The sequence below is a fragment of the Geotrypetes seraphini genome, chromosome 2 (genome assembly GCF_902459505.1).
Source record: "Geotrypetes seraphini chromosome 2, aGeoSer1.1, whole genome shotgun sequence".
Lineage (NCBI taxonomy): Eukaryota > Metazoa > Chordata > Amphibia > Gymnophiona > Dermophiidae > Geotrypetes > Geotrypetes seraphini.
In genome coordinates, this window is record NC_047085.1 from 80,531,215 (window position 1) to 80,549,105 (window position 17,891).

The window sequence follows — 17,891 nt, forward strand, 5'->3', positions numbered from 1 at the left end:
CACCAGGAAATTCTTTTTCACTGAAAGAGTGGTTGATCGCTGGAATAGTCTTCCACTACAGGTGATTGAGGCCAGCAGCGTGCCTGATTTTAAGGCCAAATGGGATCGGCACATGGGATCTATTCACAGGGCAAAGGTAGGGGAGGGACATTAGGGTGGGCAGACTAGATGGGCCGTGGCCCTTATCTGCCGTCTATTTCTATGTTTCTATGTAACCTTGTCGAAGGCTTTTTGGAAGTCAAGATATATGATGTCTATGGCTTCCCCTTTATCCATCCGGCTGCTTATCCCCTCAAAGAAGTGCAGTAGGTTCATGAGGCATGACCTACCCTTGGAGAAGCCGTGTTGGCTCTCCTTCAGTTGTCCATTTTTTTCTATGTGCTCGCAGATTGTGTCCTTGACCAGTGCTTCCATCATCTTTCCCGGGACCGAAGTCAGGCCTGTAGTTTCCTGGGTCTCCCCTTGATCCCTTCTTAAAGATGGGTATGACATTTGCTATTTTCCAGTCCTCTGGTATTTCCCCAGTCTTCATGGATAGATTACATATTTGACGAAGTGTTTCCGCTATTTTGTTTCTCAATTCTTTTATTACCCTTGGGTGGATGCCGTCCGGACCTGGTGATTTGTCGCTCTTCAGTCTGTCTATCTGTCGGAGGACATCTTCTCGGCTCGCCTCTAGGAGGACCAGCTTTTCGTCGTGGTCTCCGTTTATAATCTCCTCGGGTTCTGGGATATTGGATGTGTCTTCTCTCGTGAAGACTGATGAGAAGAACTTATTTAACCTGTCAGCTATCTCTTTTTCCTCCTTTACCACTCCTTTCCTGTCTCCGTCGTCCAGTGGCCCCACTTCCTCTCTGTCTGGTTGTTTCACCTTCACATACCTGAAGAAGGGTTTGAAATCTCTTGCTTCTCCTGCCAGTCTTTCCTCATAGTCTCTCTTTGCTTTCCTAACTTCTCGATGGCATTCCTTCTGGTGTCTTTTGTGCTCCTTCTGGTTTTCTTTTGTTGGGTCCTTTTTCCATTTTCTGAAAGATGATTTCTTGTCACTTACCGCCTTTCTTACTGCATTTGTTATCCATGCTGGATTTCTAGCTCGATTCTTTTTGCACCCTTTTCTAAACCTTGGGACGTATAGGTCTTGTGCCTCGTGCACCGTGCCATTGAGCATGGCCCAGGCTTCCTCTACGGTCTTCACCTTTCCTGAGCTGTTGCTGAGCTTTTTTCCCACCATTTTCCTCATGGCCTTGTAGTTTCCTTTTCTGTAGTTGAGTGCTGTCGTTGTGGTTCTTTTGACCTTTGGTGTTCCTACATTTAGTTTGTACTGGATTATGTTATGATCGCTGTTCCCTAATGGTGCTAGTACTACCACCTCCTTTGCTGGTCCCTCTAGCCCGTTGAGGATTAGGTCCAGAGTGGCACCCCCTCGCGTCGGTTCTGTGACCAGCTGCTCCATGAAACAGTCCCTCATCGCCTCCAGGAATTTATTTTCTCTCGTGCAATTTGAGTGTCCAGTGTTCCAATCTATTCCTGGGAAGTTGAAATCCCCCATAACCACCACCTTTCCACTTTTGCATACCTGCCTCAATTCATCCTCCAGGTCATGGTCGTCTGCTTCTGGCTGTCCTGGTGGGCGATAGTACAGTCCCAATTTGGTGTCCGCTTCTTCCCCTCCTGTCAGCTTAACCCATAGTGATTCCAAGCTGTCCGCCCTTACTGTTGTTTCCATCCTGGTTGAAGGAATGGAGTCCTTTATATACAGTGCTATTCCTCCACCCTTCTTGTGTGTCCTGTCTCTCCTGTAGAGTTTGTACCCTGGTAGGGCCATATCCCATTTGTTGTCCTCGGACCACCATGTCTCTGTGATTCCTATTATGTCTAGGTCTTTATTACTGGCTATAACTTCTAGCTCCCCCATTTTAGTCCTTAGGCTCCTGGCATTTGTATATAGGCAATTTAAGTCCCGGTTTGTTACCTTCTCTTTTGAGTCTCCTCGTGGTTTGATGCTCTTGCTGTTCTCCTCATGGGCTACCAGTCCCCGAGCCTCGCTCTGTTCACCCTCCTCCTGTGGTGTGTCTGTGTCGTCCCCCTCCTGTAGTGTGTCGTCCCCCTCCTGTAGTGTGTCTATCTCGTCCTCTGTCTGTTTCCTGGTTTTTGGGTACCCCTCTGGTTTCGGCTGTTTCCTCCTTTTCTTGCCCTTTAGCTCTAGGTGTTTCTTGGGTCCTTGCAATGCGTCCTTGGATTTATGTCCAAAAAATGCCCACTCAATCTCTAGTCCTCTATCACCATTTCCTGATTCAGTATCCTTGTTTGATACTGTGCTCTGACGTGTCGAGGGCAGGTCGACTATCTGCTTTCCCCTCGTTATCAGTTTAAAGTCATGTCTATGCAGGTCTGGATGTTGCGTGCCAGCATTCTCGTCCCAGCCGAGCTCAAGTGCAGTCCGTCTCTCCTGTAGAGCTTGTTTTTCTTAAGATCAACTGAATTTATTTCTAAAATTAAACAATTGGAAATCAATTGCATTTTAAATTGTTGGTAAGTGGTGGTGCCTTTCCTTTTTGACTCCTTATATGAAATCTCTGTGGCAAAACTTTACCACCCCTGAAAACTGGAACTATATTTGTAATTTTAGACCTTGTCTCCTTGCTTCCCCTGGAATATACTGGATATATGCAATTTACTCCCTCTCCTTCAGATCCCTAAATTCATAACCTGTTTTGCAAAAGTGGATACAAATTAGGATTTAAATTTAGAAAAAATAGTTAACATATATTTGATTGGGCAATTTACCTTTTATTCCTAAGGTGTGTCCTGGCCTTAGTGGGATGGAAGATTGTTTAGTATAATGACATTGTATTATTTTGGAAGAAAATAATTTATGCTCTTTTGATCTTGCCTCATGTTTTTAAATATGTTATGCTGTTCATCATTTTAACAGAGTAAGAGTAAGAGTTTGGAAGTGTAAGTAAATAATCTTCTCTTACTTCCTATAGTAGACGAATTATTAATCTTGGCCCGGTGATGGTAATTCCGGAAGAGCAGCCAGCCCAGCCTGCCCTTCCAGTTCAGACAGATGGGACCAGAGTAGTGTGTGGACACTGTGGAAATACATTTCTGGTAAGTAATTGATTGTTTAAAGCAGAAATGCATGGATGTCGCCGTGATGACATCACACGCATGCATGACATCATCACGTTGACATCCACGCATGCGCAGAGGCTGTCACAACAGGCCCTGAAATGCCAGTAGGGCGTGCCAGCAGGGAAGTCTAACAAATATCAACTGAGTACCCCCAACCACAGACCTCCCAAGATCAACCCTAGACCCACCCAAGCTCTTCACCAGATCCCGCCCCCTTTACTAATTGTAATGCAATTTTTTTCCATTCATTTTTCATATACACACAATATACACAGCAGATATAAATTCTCAAAACTGATACATTTCAGTTGAAAATAAAATCATTTTCCTTACCTTTGTTGTCTGGTGACTTTATTTTTCTGTGCTTTTAACTATGTTTCCAGTGCCTTCTTATCCATTGACTGTTTTTTTTTCTCCGTCTTCACTTTCTGCCTTGCATCCATCTTTGGCATTAAGTTAACATTCAGTTTTTCAATTTGTCTGCTTTCTTCTCAAAATCTAATTTTCCATGTCTTACCGTCCTTCCCTCCCTATTTCCATGGTCTGACATCTTTCTCCTTCCTTCCCTCCTTCCCACCCCCACCCCACTGGTCCAACATCTCGCTCCTTCCTTTCCCCCCTTCCCAGTCTGGCATCTCTCCTCTCCTTCCCATAATCTGGCATTTCTTTCTACTACTACTACTATTATTATTTCTATAGCACTATCTTTCTTTATCCTAATTTAAGTTTTTGATTAAACGCTTATCCAGGAGTACAAAGCGTTGTACAAAATATTTTAAAATAGCTGGAAGATAGACATTTCAACTTATTAGACATACATAAACTAATTATTGGATATACATGAACAATGGGAAAAGGGGGAGAGAACCACAATTTTTATAGAAAGAATACATAGGAGGAAAATACAATAGGAGATGGGAAAAAGTTAAAATTGCTGGAGTAGAAATGGGAAAAAGTTAAAAATTGCTGGAGTAGATACGTGTATAGTTATCAGTTATAGGCATCTTTAAAGAGCAAACACTTTAGACTGCTTTTGAATTTTTGCAAGTCTCGTTTGGCTCTTAGGTATAGAGGGAGAGAGTTCCAGATTAAAGGGGCAGTAACTGAAAAAATAAGGGTACGACGAGTACCAGTTATCTTCAAGGATGGGATATTAAGGGAATGCTGTGAGGTTGATCTTAAGGCTCTGGGAGGGTGATAGGGAATCAAGAGTCTGTCTATGAAAGCCGGAGCATTAGTGTGCATAGTTTTAAAGGTCAAGAGGGCAATTTTATATGTAATCCTATGTAGAACAGGCAACCAGTGGGCTTTTTGTAACAGTGGGGTGACGTGATCAAACTTATTTGAACCCCAAATAATTTTGATAGCTATGTTTTGTATAAGTTGAAGACGTTTTATATCTTTTAAGCATATCCCTTTTAATAATGAATTAGAGTAATCTATTTTAGATATTACAAGAGAATGAGTTAACACGTTAAGGGAATTTGCGTCAAGAAGGGGGACCAGAGATCTAATCAACCTGAGTTTGTAAAAACAGTTTTTGACCAGCGCACTAATTTGATGACGAAATGAGAGTTTGTTATCAATAAGAACGCCTAGGATCATAGCACAGGGGGAGAGGACACTGCTGTGCTTATCCACGTGGAAACCAACGATGTGAGCAGATGGAAGTATGACTGGGAAGAGATGAAGGGCCAGCTCCGCTCACTCGGAAGAAAACTGAAGATCAGGGAGGTGAAGGTGGCTTTCTCCGAGATCCTCCCAGTACCAAGAGCGGATGGAAAGAGACAAGGGGAATTGCAAGCGATCAACACCTGGATGAGACGATGGTGCGAAGAGGAAGGCTTTGACTTTGTGTGCAACTGGACGGTGTTCTGGGGAAAAAGCAAGTACTACAGAAAGGACGGACTACACCTCAACAAGGTCTTCACCGAGAAAGATGTAACCAGTGCCAGAAATTGTATTCAATTCTGATGAATCAGAAGCCGTGACTGTACCGTTAACCAAAAGAGAAGCAGAAGGAGAAGAATACAAAGTATGTAATGCTTGTAAGTACTACCCCGTAGTTCCCATGAATTCTAATACCTGAAAAAGATATGACCAGCTAACTCGGTCAAACGCTTTCTCTGTGTTGAGTCCTACCAACAGTAAAGGGATGTCCTGCGAAGTACAATATGACATAGACATGAGCACCTTCTGCACATTAAGTACTGATTGGCACTCTCACACGAAGCCAACTTGTTCAGGGCAAATCAATAAGTAGTAGATTTAAAACAAACTGGAGAAAATATTTATTCACACAACGTGTAATTAAACTGTGGAATTCGTTGCCAGAAAATGTTGTGAAATCAGTTAGCTTAGCGGGGTTTAAAAAAGGTTTGGATAATTTCCTAAAAGCGAAGTCCAAAGGCCATTATTGAGATGGCTTGGGGAAATCCACTGCTTATTCCTAGGATAAGCAGTATAAAATCTGTTTTACTACTTGGGATCTAGGAGGAGGATTTCTATACCATATCTATCCTCGTAAGAGGTCCTGAAATGGTTTACAAAAAGAAGCGTACAACTGACAAAAATTAGCTCAGAAGATTATCAAAATAAATAGATTTAAGAATGCAACAAAACAGATTATAAAAATTAAGGGTCTGGATCTCCACTGGGATAGTGTTCCACAATGAGGCTACTTGAAAGGAGAAAGACTGTTCAAGAATCCATTTGAAATGAATGGGCTTAAACGAGGAAAACATTAAAGTAATCCTCTGGCGTTGTCTTAAAGAAGAATTACTAGAAAAAAAAGACATGAGACTAGCTCCTCTGGTACCATTCCGTGAAAGACCTTAAAAGCCAAACAGGCAATTTTGACATGTATCCTATCTTAAACCAGAAGCCAGTGAAGCTTTTTGAGTAAAGGGGACAAATGTTCAGAGCTCTTTTTCCTTAATATGAGATGGGCTGCTGTATTTTGTATTAACTGCAATCTGGCTTCTTAGCTTGCTTACAGAACTGAGCTACCGTGAGCGGGCATTGGGAGGGAAGGCACTCGCGCATGCATGGTGCTGGCAGTTGTGAAGTTTCTTAAAACTTAAAATGATAGTTCACTTTCACACTGTCCATATCGGGTTCTGTGGATGACGTCACCCCATAAATGAGAATATCTGCCTGCTGTCTCTGAATAACACCTGTTATGGTACGTGTTCTGTACCTGTTCTGTACGTGCCTCCTCCAATTAGTCTTGATGTCCACTCTCAGCTGCAATCGCTTCTGTCTGACTTTTCTTCAGCATCAGAAAATCTCATCATTCTCGGTGACTTTAATATACACTTTGACACTAACAATTCAATCACAGCAGATTTACTAACCCACATTGCGGATCTCAATCTACTCCCTCTTATAACTGACTCCACACATTCGGCAGGACACATTCTTGATATGATTTTAATTTCTAAATCCCAGAGAAAAATATTCTCCTCTATTTGAAACTTGCCAGTTCCCTTTTCAGATCATTCACTGATTATAGCTTCTGTTAGTATAATTCAAACATAAAACAAATTTTCCCTAAAACTATCAGTTACAGAGTCTACAGTAAATTAAATCCGACGTCCATTGATTCTCTCTTAGGTATATCCATTTCTGATTTAGAAAACCTACTTCCAGATGATCAATTAAGAGTATGGGAAACAGCCATCAGTGTGGTTGTAAGGGATGCAGCCCCGATGATAACTAGGACTCTTTCATCATGAATCCCTGGTATACCGTGGAAATTGCACTTCTAAAAAAAACAATTAAGGTCCTTGGAAAGATCATGGAGATGTAAAAAAACAGAAATTAATCTAAAAAGGTACAATGAGCATGCTGCACTATATAAAGATAAAATTAATCTTACAAAAAAAAATAATATGCAGAAAAAAATTTATAAAGCCAGAAACCCATCTATTACATTACATTACATTACATTAGGGATTTCTATTCCGCCATTACCTTGCGGTTCAAGGTGGCTTACAAAAGATTAATAAAATGGGGGTTACAATGGGAGAACTATTGATTAACTAGAGAGGTAAGTAGTAGATCTTTTAACATTTCTCGGGTTGTTAAGGGTAAGGCGGCTTACAAAAGAATTAAAAGGGGGTAACAATGGAAGCACAATAGTTGTTACTATTGAAGTAAAGAGTGGATCAGTTGTCAATTCTAGAGTTATTAAGAGTACGTGATGTTATGGCTGCTTCAGGAATTTCTTGAAAAGTATTGTTTTTATGTCTTTTCTGAATGTCTTGTAGTCTGGGGTGGTCCTTAGAAGGATGGAGATCTGGTTGTCCAGTCTTGCGTCGTGTAGTTTTGATCGTTTTACTTCTTTGATCGGGGGAGGTATGAATGGGGAGTGCGTTTTTCTGTGTCTGGTAGTGGATGTTTGGATGAGGCGGTTGTTCAGGTAGGATGGGCTGTCTCCGTTTAGGGATTTAAATAACATGCAGTAGAATTTAAATTGTATTGTTTCTTGGATTGGTAGCCAGTGTGAGTTGATGTAGGCTTCTGTGATATGGTCATGTTTTCTCAATGAGTAGATGAGTCAAAGCTGTATTTTGGATTGTTTGAAGTTGTCTAGTCATAGTAGCTGGGCATGGAAGGAAGAGGATGTTGCAGTAGTCCAGCAATCCTAGAATTAGGGATTGTACTATAAGCTGGAATTGTGTTCTTTCAAAGAATTTCCGGACTAGTCTCAGATTTCTCATGATTGCGAAGGATTTCTGTATTGTTTTATTTATTTGCGGTTGCATGGTGCAGCATCTGTCTATAGTCATGCCAAGTAGATTTATGGTGGTTTGGATGGGATAGTTGATTGAGTTGAGTTCTAAATTGGTTATGGATTGGACTTTGTCATTTTCAAGGAGGATGAATTTGGTTTTGTCTGGGTTGAGTTTAAGTTTGTGATCTTTCATCCAGGTCGTGACCATTTCTAGTGTTCGATGTAATGTGTTTGTCATGGTGGGCTTAGACTGATCATATGGGATGAGGATGGTAATGTCATCTGCATAACTATAGCTGGTTATGCCTAGATTGTCCAGATGTGTTTCTAGAGAAGCAGTGTAAAGGTTGAAGAGGGTAGGGGATAGTGGGGATCCTTGTGGTACGCCGCAGGGGTTTGACCAAGGTTCTGATTTTTCTTTGTTTGATTCATTAGTTTCAAATAGTTTAGACTGGTTCACTCCCAAAACAATAGAAATCTGCAACAGTTCTGCCAATAATTATTGATCATAAAGGTAATCTTCAAGAATTATCCAATTATTGTTCAATCTCAAATATCCCATTGTTGGCAAAACTATCCGAGAAGATAGTGTTTAACCAGGTATTGGAGTTCATCAAATCAACAAATGTTATTCATCCCATCCAGAAAGTATTTTGGAAACATCATTCTACGGAGCATTCGTTAACTGGAATAACGACTAATATATTATATCATCTTGACCATCATAGATCAGTCAGTCTTATCTCACTTGATCTCTCCTCGGCCTTTGATACAATTGATCATGATCTATTACTAGCTAGGTTATCTTCCATTACTTTCTAGTCAAATATTCAATTGGTTCAAATCATACTTTTCTGATCGCTCTTCAAAAGTTATATTTAATAACACTTCATCTCAAACGTACAATTCTGTATTTGGTATTCCCTCAAGGCTCCATTCTATCGCCGCTTTTGCTCAGTATCTTCATTGCCCACCCCACTGCTGATCCTTTGTCAATCCGTTGTTTTTTCTGTATTCAAGTATGCGAATGATATACAACTTATGCACCCAATATCATCTGATGATCCCATTGAATTAGTTAATATTAATCAAAAACTTGACCAAGTTAGTATCTGGTTGAAACAGAACATGCTAGCCCTTAAGAACCCCAAAAAAGTAATATGTTTTATGAATTATTTTATTTTAATTCATTTTTTTTAATTAAAACAATTCCTTGTACATCGCTTAGGATTTGGATAGGCGATTGATCAAATGTTAATAAAAACTTGAAACTTGATTCTGCTGACATAGGGGTAAAAGGCAGTGATTTTGGAAAGGAAAATATATGTACTGTATATTTTCCATTCTTAAACTATTGCTTATGTGTGCACGCTGGGATATGCACATACACTTTGAAAACGTCATGTTTTCTTCACATAAACAGGTGAGGCAAGAAAATTAACGTACTAATTTAGCCATCAAACTTAAGGGTTAGAGGACCTAAGGGCTCCTTTTACTAAGGTGCGTTAGGGCCTTAACGCATGGAATAGCGCGCACTAAGATGCCGCGTGCGCTAGCCGCTACCGCCTCCTCTTAAGCAGGCGGTAGTTTTTCGGCTAGCATGCGCTAATCCGGTGTGTGCGCTAAAAACGCTAGCACACCTTTGTAAAAGGAGCCCTAAGTCTTAAGAATCTTGTGCTCTGATGAATTTTCAGTCATTTAAAAGAGAAATCAAAACTGTGCTATTTATGCATGCATTTGGCATTTCTTCTTGACTTCGATTATGTTTTTTATGTTGTACAGATTTATTTTATAATTGATATTTCATTACTTTTTTCATATTTTTAATGATTTGTTCTTTATGGATTCTGTTTTTTAAATATTTTGATTTGTGTATATATATCCTGTTAACTTGCCAAGCTCTTTGGATAGTGCAGGCTCCAAGTATTGTAAATAAATAAATAAATAAATACTTACTTAATACTATTAAACCACATTTAATTGTCTTAAGCTATGTTGATGTTAACCTAGTGATTTTTGGCATTAAAAATGTTTGAGCTATAAAACAATAAAATAACTTAATTGAAACAATACAATTAACAATATGTCAAAATGTTGTAGTCACTGTGAATGCTCAAATTGCCCACTCCCAGCTTTAACATGGTCCTTCAGTCATTTTGGGAAGTTCTTAACAGCCATGTTGATCGGTTCCTGTGGCAGGCTATCCCAGATCATCTGCCAGCACCTTGCCCATGATTACCATTCCTATCTGAAATGCTTTTAAATAAAGTATCTGTAAATTATCATATTACTAAATACAAATTATTTAAATTCAGATTATTGTTTATAAATGTCTACATTACTGTGATATCATTAACAGTAAACTGGAACCACTTTTTTTTCCAAAATAATGATAGTTTTAAAGTGCAAACATTTTTTGAACGCACAAAAATTGCTGTGTGGTCCCAGAAAAAGTCTGCAAGTTACTGTGTTTAAAGATAATCTCATTTCACTTGAAACATAAACATAGTAAAAACAAATAAAGTTGTAAAATTTCATGTTGACATTCCAAGTGGTTGCTGAGAAAACAGCAAAAACACTCTAGGGGGGTTACTGTTTTCCTCACCCTGTAAAAGTAGACATTGGATCACTTCATCCATGTACTTTGATTTGTGTATATGGGAGCAAATTCTTCATAGTGGGCTTTCTACATGTAAAAATAGGTTTTTGGTTGGGTTTTTTTAATATGTAAAAAGCTTTTCAAAATTGCCTTCACTCTGTGTTTGCCCGAGCCTATGAGAGTAAGGTTTCCTTATATCAAACTACATTAGGGTTTTTTATCGCAGGCTGCTGCGGTAAAAGCTCCGATGCTCATAGAATTCCGATGAGTGTCGGAGCTTTTATCACAGTGACCCACGATAAAACGGTCTTAAAGCAGCTTGGTAAAAAGGGGCCTAAGTCCCTGCTTACAAGACAGACACTGAGGAAGGCATTATGCATCCAACCATGGTTTGGCTATAAAAGAGATTAAAGGAAAATAAACTTTGAAACGTGAAATGAAACAATGGTAAGATTTGAAAATTAAGACACAAACAGATTTAAAAAAAAATTTAAACCTGAAGAAAAAATGTAAAAATAGAAATAAACTGCTTCAGTAGAATGGGAATAAAAACCTGATTATAACAAAAGGTCTGAAAACCTTTATCTGATTAGCTGATATCTTTAGAGTACAGTATAGTGTGTATTTATGTAGCTATTCTGCATGCAGCATGCGTTCAGTGCATTTGCCTTTTGTCACTGCCATAGACCCTGTGGTCCCAGAGTTAATGACGGTCCCCCAAATTTTCCAAAAACAATAGTAGGACCTGGGATAGAAACATTGTCCATGCTAGTGATTGTAGTTTTCCAAGCATGCTTGAGAGATTACTTTCACTATGTTATAAAGACAGAACATGTACAACATCAGCTAGTCTCCTGACTCTGGAGCAAGTCATGGGAAATGCTCTTCCCTGGAAACCACCATCTAGGGTGTCAAAGGGACTTCCCATTTATGGAAGCAAGCATAGGCAGATTGAAGCCTGAGAAGCAAATTGTTTTTACAGTGATCCCTTTGTGACATTTAAGATGAATGAAGGTAAAATGTTTTCTCAGGCTAGAATCTTTCCCTCCTTTTTTTCCCTTCACAGTGGATGGAATTGAGGTTCAACACACTGGCAAAATGCCCACACTGCAAAAAAATGTAAGTTCATTTTAAAATTGCTCTGAAAGACTTTAAAGTGCTCAGAAATAACAAGCCTGGCTATGGATAGCAAAGGAAGTGAGAGAGCTTTTTCAGATCTCTTCTAGTTCTACTAATTTATAGTGCAAAAACAAAATAAAATAACAGTAAGAGATGTTATATGAATGGTGGTCCATGTCATTGTGCTGTTTATAAATAGAGCCTTACATTTTCATTTTAACCTTGGTTCCAGGCTTTACCAAGATTATTATTTAGTTTTTACAGGTTTTCGCCCTAATTTTGCAACACACAGCATACAGGATTTGTTTGGCTTTTATATAACTCCTGTCTGACCTAAACTTCCCTCAGTCCTGATCAATGCTCCCTCTAAGGAATGGCCAGGTGCTTGCAAATTTTTTTCTCATGTGAGCAACAAGTTCTAAAAACCAGCAATTTTCCAGATTTGCAAATATTTTTGTGAGCAACCATGTAAAATCTGTGAGCAATGCTTCTAGAATGTATGAGCAATTGCTCACGTGCTCAGCTTAGAGGGATCATAGGTCCTGATATTGAATTGACTAAGCATACACCCTAGCAATATTCCCTGGACATTATTTTACACCTTCATTGCTTCTTCTGTCTATTTCCCTCTCAGGCCCAAATTCTTAACGCCGTTGCTAAACTGTTTTCCGACGGTTTAGCCTGCACACATTTTAGCAGCAAATTATCAAAATGGCTTATCTCTGTTTCTAGCAGTCTCCAACACTGACATGCAAATGGGCTCCTCAACATTAAAATGAACACTCCAGTGGATTGTAGGTGCCTACAGGATTTTAAACATATTGCCAAGCCATTCCCCAAGAGTGGTGTTGGTTTTTGGCGACAAAAATCAGCAACTGGTCCAGGGGTGCCAGTACAGTGACAGCACTGTTTAAAACCCCGGGATAGCAGTGTCGGAGACTGCTAGAAAAGCCATTTTGAGAGCGTCCCACCCTCAGCAGTGGGAGAGATGCCCATTCTCTCCTTCTGCCACACAACACCCTCCCTGCAGTGGGAGAGATACCCACTCTCTCCTGCTGTCAAACGAACCCCCCCTCCAAGCAGTGGGAGAGATGCCTATTCTCTCCTGCTGCATCACACCACCACCCCTCCCCCCCCCCGCCTCCAATCTTTCTCTCCCATACCTTTAATTAGATGGCTGACCGGAGGGATGCCTACTCCCTCCAGTCAGCTGGCCCGCTTTTTCCAAAATGGGCCTTCCCCTCCCTGCTGCATCCTGGGATGCACCAGGAAGGGACCTGGGGCTTTGATTGGCTCAGGTTGTTTAAGGCCCCTCCCATTTTGAAAGAAGCGGGCCAGCTGGAATAGGCATCCCTCCGGTCAGCCATCTAACTAAAGGTACGGGGGAGGGGTTCTGAGGCACGGGGATGTTGTATAGCAGCAGGAGAGAATGGGCATCTCTCCCACTGCTGGGGAGTGGTTTCGCTTGTCAGCAGGAGAGTGGGCATCTCTCCTGCTTATGGGGGGGGAGCGGGGTTCGCTTGGTATTGGAAGAGACTGGGCATCTCTTCCGCTGCAGGGGGGGGTGTTGTGTGGCAGCGGGAGAGATTGTTTTATTTTTTATTTTTTTTCTGCGCATGTGCCCATTACTATCACCAGCGATGGGCACATGAAAATTTAACGAGTCTTGGCTACTCTCCACCAACCTCATTTACATGAGTGTTTTTTGGAGAATGACTCGCTTTTTTAAATTCGCTACCAGAATGACTTCGATAACAGCCCATCATTTTTTAACCCGGTTTTTTAAGAATCTAGTCCTCAGTCTGCAGATGAGAAGCTAATTGGCACCCCTTTAACCAAAAGAAATCTTAGTTTTTATCTAGAAGAATAGAGTTGGTTTTTGCACTGATTGTCTCCAATTTTTGTCATTATAATAAAGTTCTTTGCTTGAGTAACTTGAACTATAGGGCCCAATTATTTATTTTTTATGATTTATTGACCACCTTTATGAAGAGATTCATTCAAATGATATACAGCAGGTACAGATTAACATAAAACTTACAATTTTGTTAACAGCATAACAATAGTGAAATGACCAAATATTGTATAAGCATAAGCACAATCAATGAGATAAACTTAGAGATGGCAAATTTAAAACATAGTAATAGGACTAACATGATAATAGTATCAGAAATTTACATATTTAACACATTTATTCAACAGGACTTAACTGTGTAGGTGAATGGTTTCTACCTGAATAAATCCTGATCATAAACATACCATACAGTTTATTATATCCTGCAGTTTTCAGCAAGGATTCAATGTGGTTTACAGTAAGATTCTTAAACCATTAATTATGGACAATGGTTGATAGGGTTATTGAGAGAAGAGGTATGTCTTTAGCATTTTCCTGAAGTGAGTTTTGTTGACGTAAACACAGTGGCAGACTATTCCAAATTTTGGTGCTTTGAAATTCAAAAGTAGATTCATGTAATTTTTTTCCGACAGGCATGCAGTGGAGAATGAAAGGTCAACTTACAACACTGTGTCGATGTTGAGCTATAAAAAGAACCAGTTTTTTGAGCTATTAAAGGAACCAGGTTTTAGTGGAACTTACTCCAATAGGGCTCATGAAAATTCAGTCATTTGGGTAAAGTCAGCGCAGTCCTGAGGTAGAGTGTGAGCAGAGCTGGGAGTTACCAGGTAAGTAGCAATATTCAGTCTGCTAACTGGACAGCTGTTCAGAATAGAGTTTGGATGGCAAAAAGACTGTCCTAACTTTATCCGGATATTTAGATTTTGTACCCTGACAACTATCGCCAGTAGTGGATAACTGCCAGCAACTGCATTAAACCCAGATATTCAGTGCCGGTATCTAGCTATGTCTTGACAAAGAATATCTGGGTATAAAAAGCCCATGCCAGCTAGCATTTAACACTGATTGCTGTGAGCCGAGTATTGGCCTGTTAGATTTATATATTGTCACAAGCCCGAGTCTAATGCCGGCCTTGTGCCAGGGAAGAATGATAAAAAACACCCCCTGAAACTAGTCCGGGCTAACCATGTTGTCCCTGTTAGGCAAGAACAAGAACAGGAAGCACAGGCTGTGTTTAAACCTAATGCAGAACACAGCCTGGTGAAAACTGGTAGGGCCCCTTTAAATCCTCCATTTTGTGGAAAGCTGGCTAAGCAGGGGAAAAGGCAACCACAGCTGAAGGAAGTTCAGCCCCGGAGTAGGGCTGGGCATGGTACAGCAGCTTGGCAGCATTTAGAGAGCTGGCTGACCAAGAGGAAAGGGGAGATAGGAGAAGTTCCCAGGTGGAAGGAACCTCCACCTTCTCCCGAGCCCACAGACGTGGAAATGTTTGACCCAGAGGCAGACCAGCAAGCACCGGAGACCCAGGTACCAGGATTGCAGTTCTCTTCCAGAGCTGGAATGTCTGGAAGGCATGGAAGTAAGCTGAACTGGCTGGGTGTGTGTTTTTCAAAATTGGGTTTTGTTATGGACTTTTTGTATGCTGGGTGGCTTGCTGCAGGAACTGGGCTTAAGGACAATTAAGCCACATGAGCGAAGCATTACTGAGGAGAACTGTGAAAACCCAGAAGGTGGGAGTCAGTTTGCATGACTACAGCATAGGATGTTTGGGGATTATATTGTTTTCATTTGTGCTTTGCTGTACCAAGGAGCTATATTGGTAAAGCTCATATCCTTTTGCTCTTGTATGCCTGAGGAGAAGGGAGAAACACGGCTACATTTTGACTGTTCAGAGTTTTCTTTGTTTGAGAGTCAAGGACTGCCAGAGACTCTGTTACACCTGGGACATTGATAAAGAACTTTGAGACAGATATCCAGACCAGGCTGGTTACTAGCATATTATGTTGTTCTTCCTAATTTTGCCAAAGACCTTTGGAATACATTTTCTTTTGATGCATTTTTTCTGGACTTGTCAGTTGAACAATAAATTTGATTTTTGTTATTTCATAACTTACCTGTGTGAGGCCATTCTGTTTATACATATAGGATAAGTTTTGCACAACAGGGACTTCCTCCATCTTGAGGAAGCACGCTGGGGAGAATATTGTAAGCGTGGGCCGGTTACTGCGAGCCTTGAGGACCGGCCATGCTACAATATTTTTGTTGTATGCTTGCAGACCCCCTTTTATTGGATACTTTATTATATATATTTTTATATCATGCTTTGGACAGCTGTCAACTGGGAAAGTGATATAGAAGTTTGGTAAAATAAACATTTATCCAAGGCAAGGTCAAGTCATCTAAGAGTGACTCTACTCCCCAGGGACTGGAGGACTTCTCAGAGTTTATAAAATATTTGTAGAATGCCTTTCAGGATAGCTATGCTTCCCCTGCGCAGTCCTGCTCTGGCTCGAACTTGTCTCTCAGAGCTACTCTTTGGGCATGTCCTCTTCTCAATCAGCTGCTGTTCCTGAGTTAGCTATCCCTGATTAGGGTGATACTTATGATGATCAGTTTGTGAACCCCTTATTTTCAGGGGACACTCTTCCCATGGTGGGGGACTCGGGATAGTATGCCGGATCTTTGGATCCTTCTATAGCTTTCGAACATGGGGATGATCCCACAATTCTGCATTTATTTAAGTCTGCTGCTTTGCCTGATCTCATCTTGGAGACTCTGCAGGAGTTGAATTTAGTCACTCATTCAGCTCCTTCTGCCTCCTCCTCTCTCCTTTGTAGAGTACAAGTTCAATCTTCCACTTTTCCTTGGCATCCTGATATGAGCATTCTGATCTCAAAGCAATGGGACTCTACAGAAGGTGCTCTCAAGGTGGTGAGAGCTATGGCCCATCTGTACCCTAGTCAGCCTAATGTGTACTTTTTGGCTGCGGAGGTGACTAAGTGAGGGTGGTGTGGTGCTCAAGGACATGTAGGACCGACGTGTGGATGTGGTTCTCAGGAGACTCTTTGAGGCAGCAGCTTTGGGAGTCAAAGCTGCTTCAGCAACGTCCTTTGTCACTCGCGCTTGCTTGTCCCAACTGTATACTCTGGAAAGTGAGGCTGTGGAGCCTCCTCCTCAGCTTCTTTTAGCTGGAGTAGATTATTTGCTGATACTCTGTATTGTGACAGGAATCTGGCTAGCCCTACCAGAAACAGGGAGAAAGTCCCTGTAAGCCCCATTAAAAACCCTGTCACCAGGTATAGGAAACATCCTGAACAGTTTAGAGATCCTGTGCACAACTTTAGAAAGGAGCCCGTCCCTTTAAGAGTGTCCAGAGCTCAGGCTGACATTGAGAAAGCAGGGCCCTTTAAGAGCTTGTCTATCTCTGCTAGGAGGAGGTGTGGCGGGTTGCCAAGACTGGAACAAGCAGCTGAATATAAGCTGGGAAGGAAGCCGGTCCTTCCAGCTGATCCAGGGCCAGCACAAGGCAGTTTCTCCGGGAACTGAGGGAACTGGAAGACAGCCATATTAAACCAGTCTCAGAAGCCCAGCCTGAGGACTATGATATGGAGTGCCAAGTGGACTATGTTTTGCCTGACTGGGTAGAACCCAACAATAAGGCAAAAAATGGTCAAAAGTTCAGTGAGTGATTGCAGAACAGCAAAAGCGCTAACTCAAATTGAACTCAAAAGAGATATATAAAAGTGATAGTAGTGCAAGGTACCCTCAGTGCGCAGGATAAGCGACGTGAGAAAAACTCCAACGCTTCAAGCGAAAAGGTAGAGGCTAATTAGCCCCCACCTACACACCATCATGAGGTACCAAGAGTGTGTTTTGAAATTAAATAACACAATACCAAAAAAGTGCACAATGAACACAGGTGAAATGGTGAATTCACAAACCGCAATCACTCAGGGAACCCCCCCCAGCCAACTCCCAGCAAAAATCAAGAAAAGCAACTTAGCTTTAAGAGTCTTCATTCAACGTCCAGGGGTGCGGGAAAAGAGCAGATGAAACACCGCAAAACCAGGATTGGGAAGAACAGCAGATGGACTTTGAGTAGGCTATTAAGCCAAGCAGTTTTGCCTCACTGGAGTTTGCATTCTGGCCTTTGGTTTTAAAGCCTGCCAGAGTACTATGCTAGGGACATTGCGGGGTTCTAGCCACCCCAGGAACTGTAGAAACCAGTAGCTGAAAGTTTTGGAGTTTTGTGTTATATTTTTGGAGCAGTTTGTGCACTGCCCTGAGCTGTGCTTGGGGGTGAAGAAGTAAAACCTGAGCCTGTCTTTTGGGAGAGTGGCAACACCTGTGGTGTACAGGCCAATCCCCAGCCTGTTGGGGATTTGGCTCTACCCAATAGGGCCACAGCCAGAGAACCAGGGAGAGTGTTTTCAAAGGAAATA

At 41.3% G+C, this 17,891-nt stretch overlaps 1 protein-coding gene across 1 annotated transcript in view; it reads left to right on the top strand.

Annotated features, from left to right (window-relative positions):
* PIP4P2 (phosphatidylinositol-4,5-bisphosphate 4-phosphatase 2) overlaps positions 1–17,891 on the top strand; it is a 95,628-nt gene that overhangs the window by 43,821 nt on the left and 33,916 nt on the right. The window contains exons 4-5 of the mRNA XM_033933281.1: positions 2,991–3,114; positions 11,542–11,594. Coding sequence (XP_033789172.1) covers positions 2,991–3,114; positions 11,542–11,594 — 177 coding nt within the window. The remainder of the gene's footprint in view (positions 1–2,990; positions 3,115–11,541; positions 11,595–17,891) is intronic.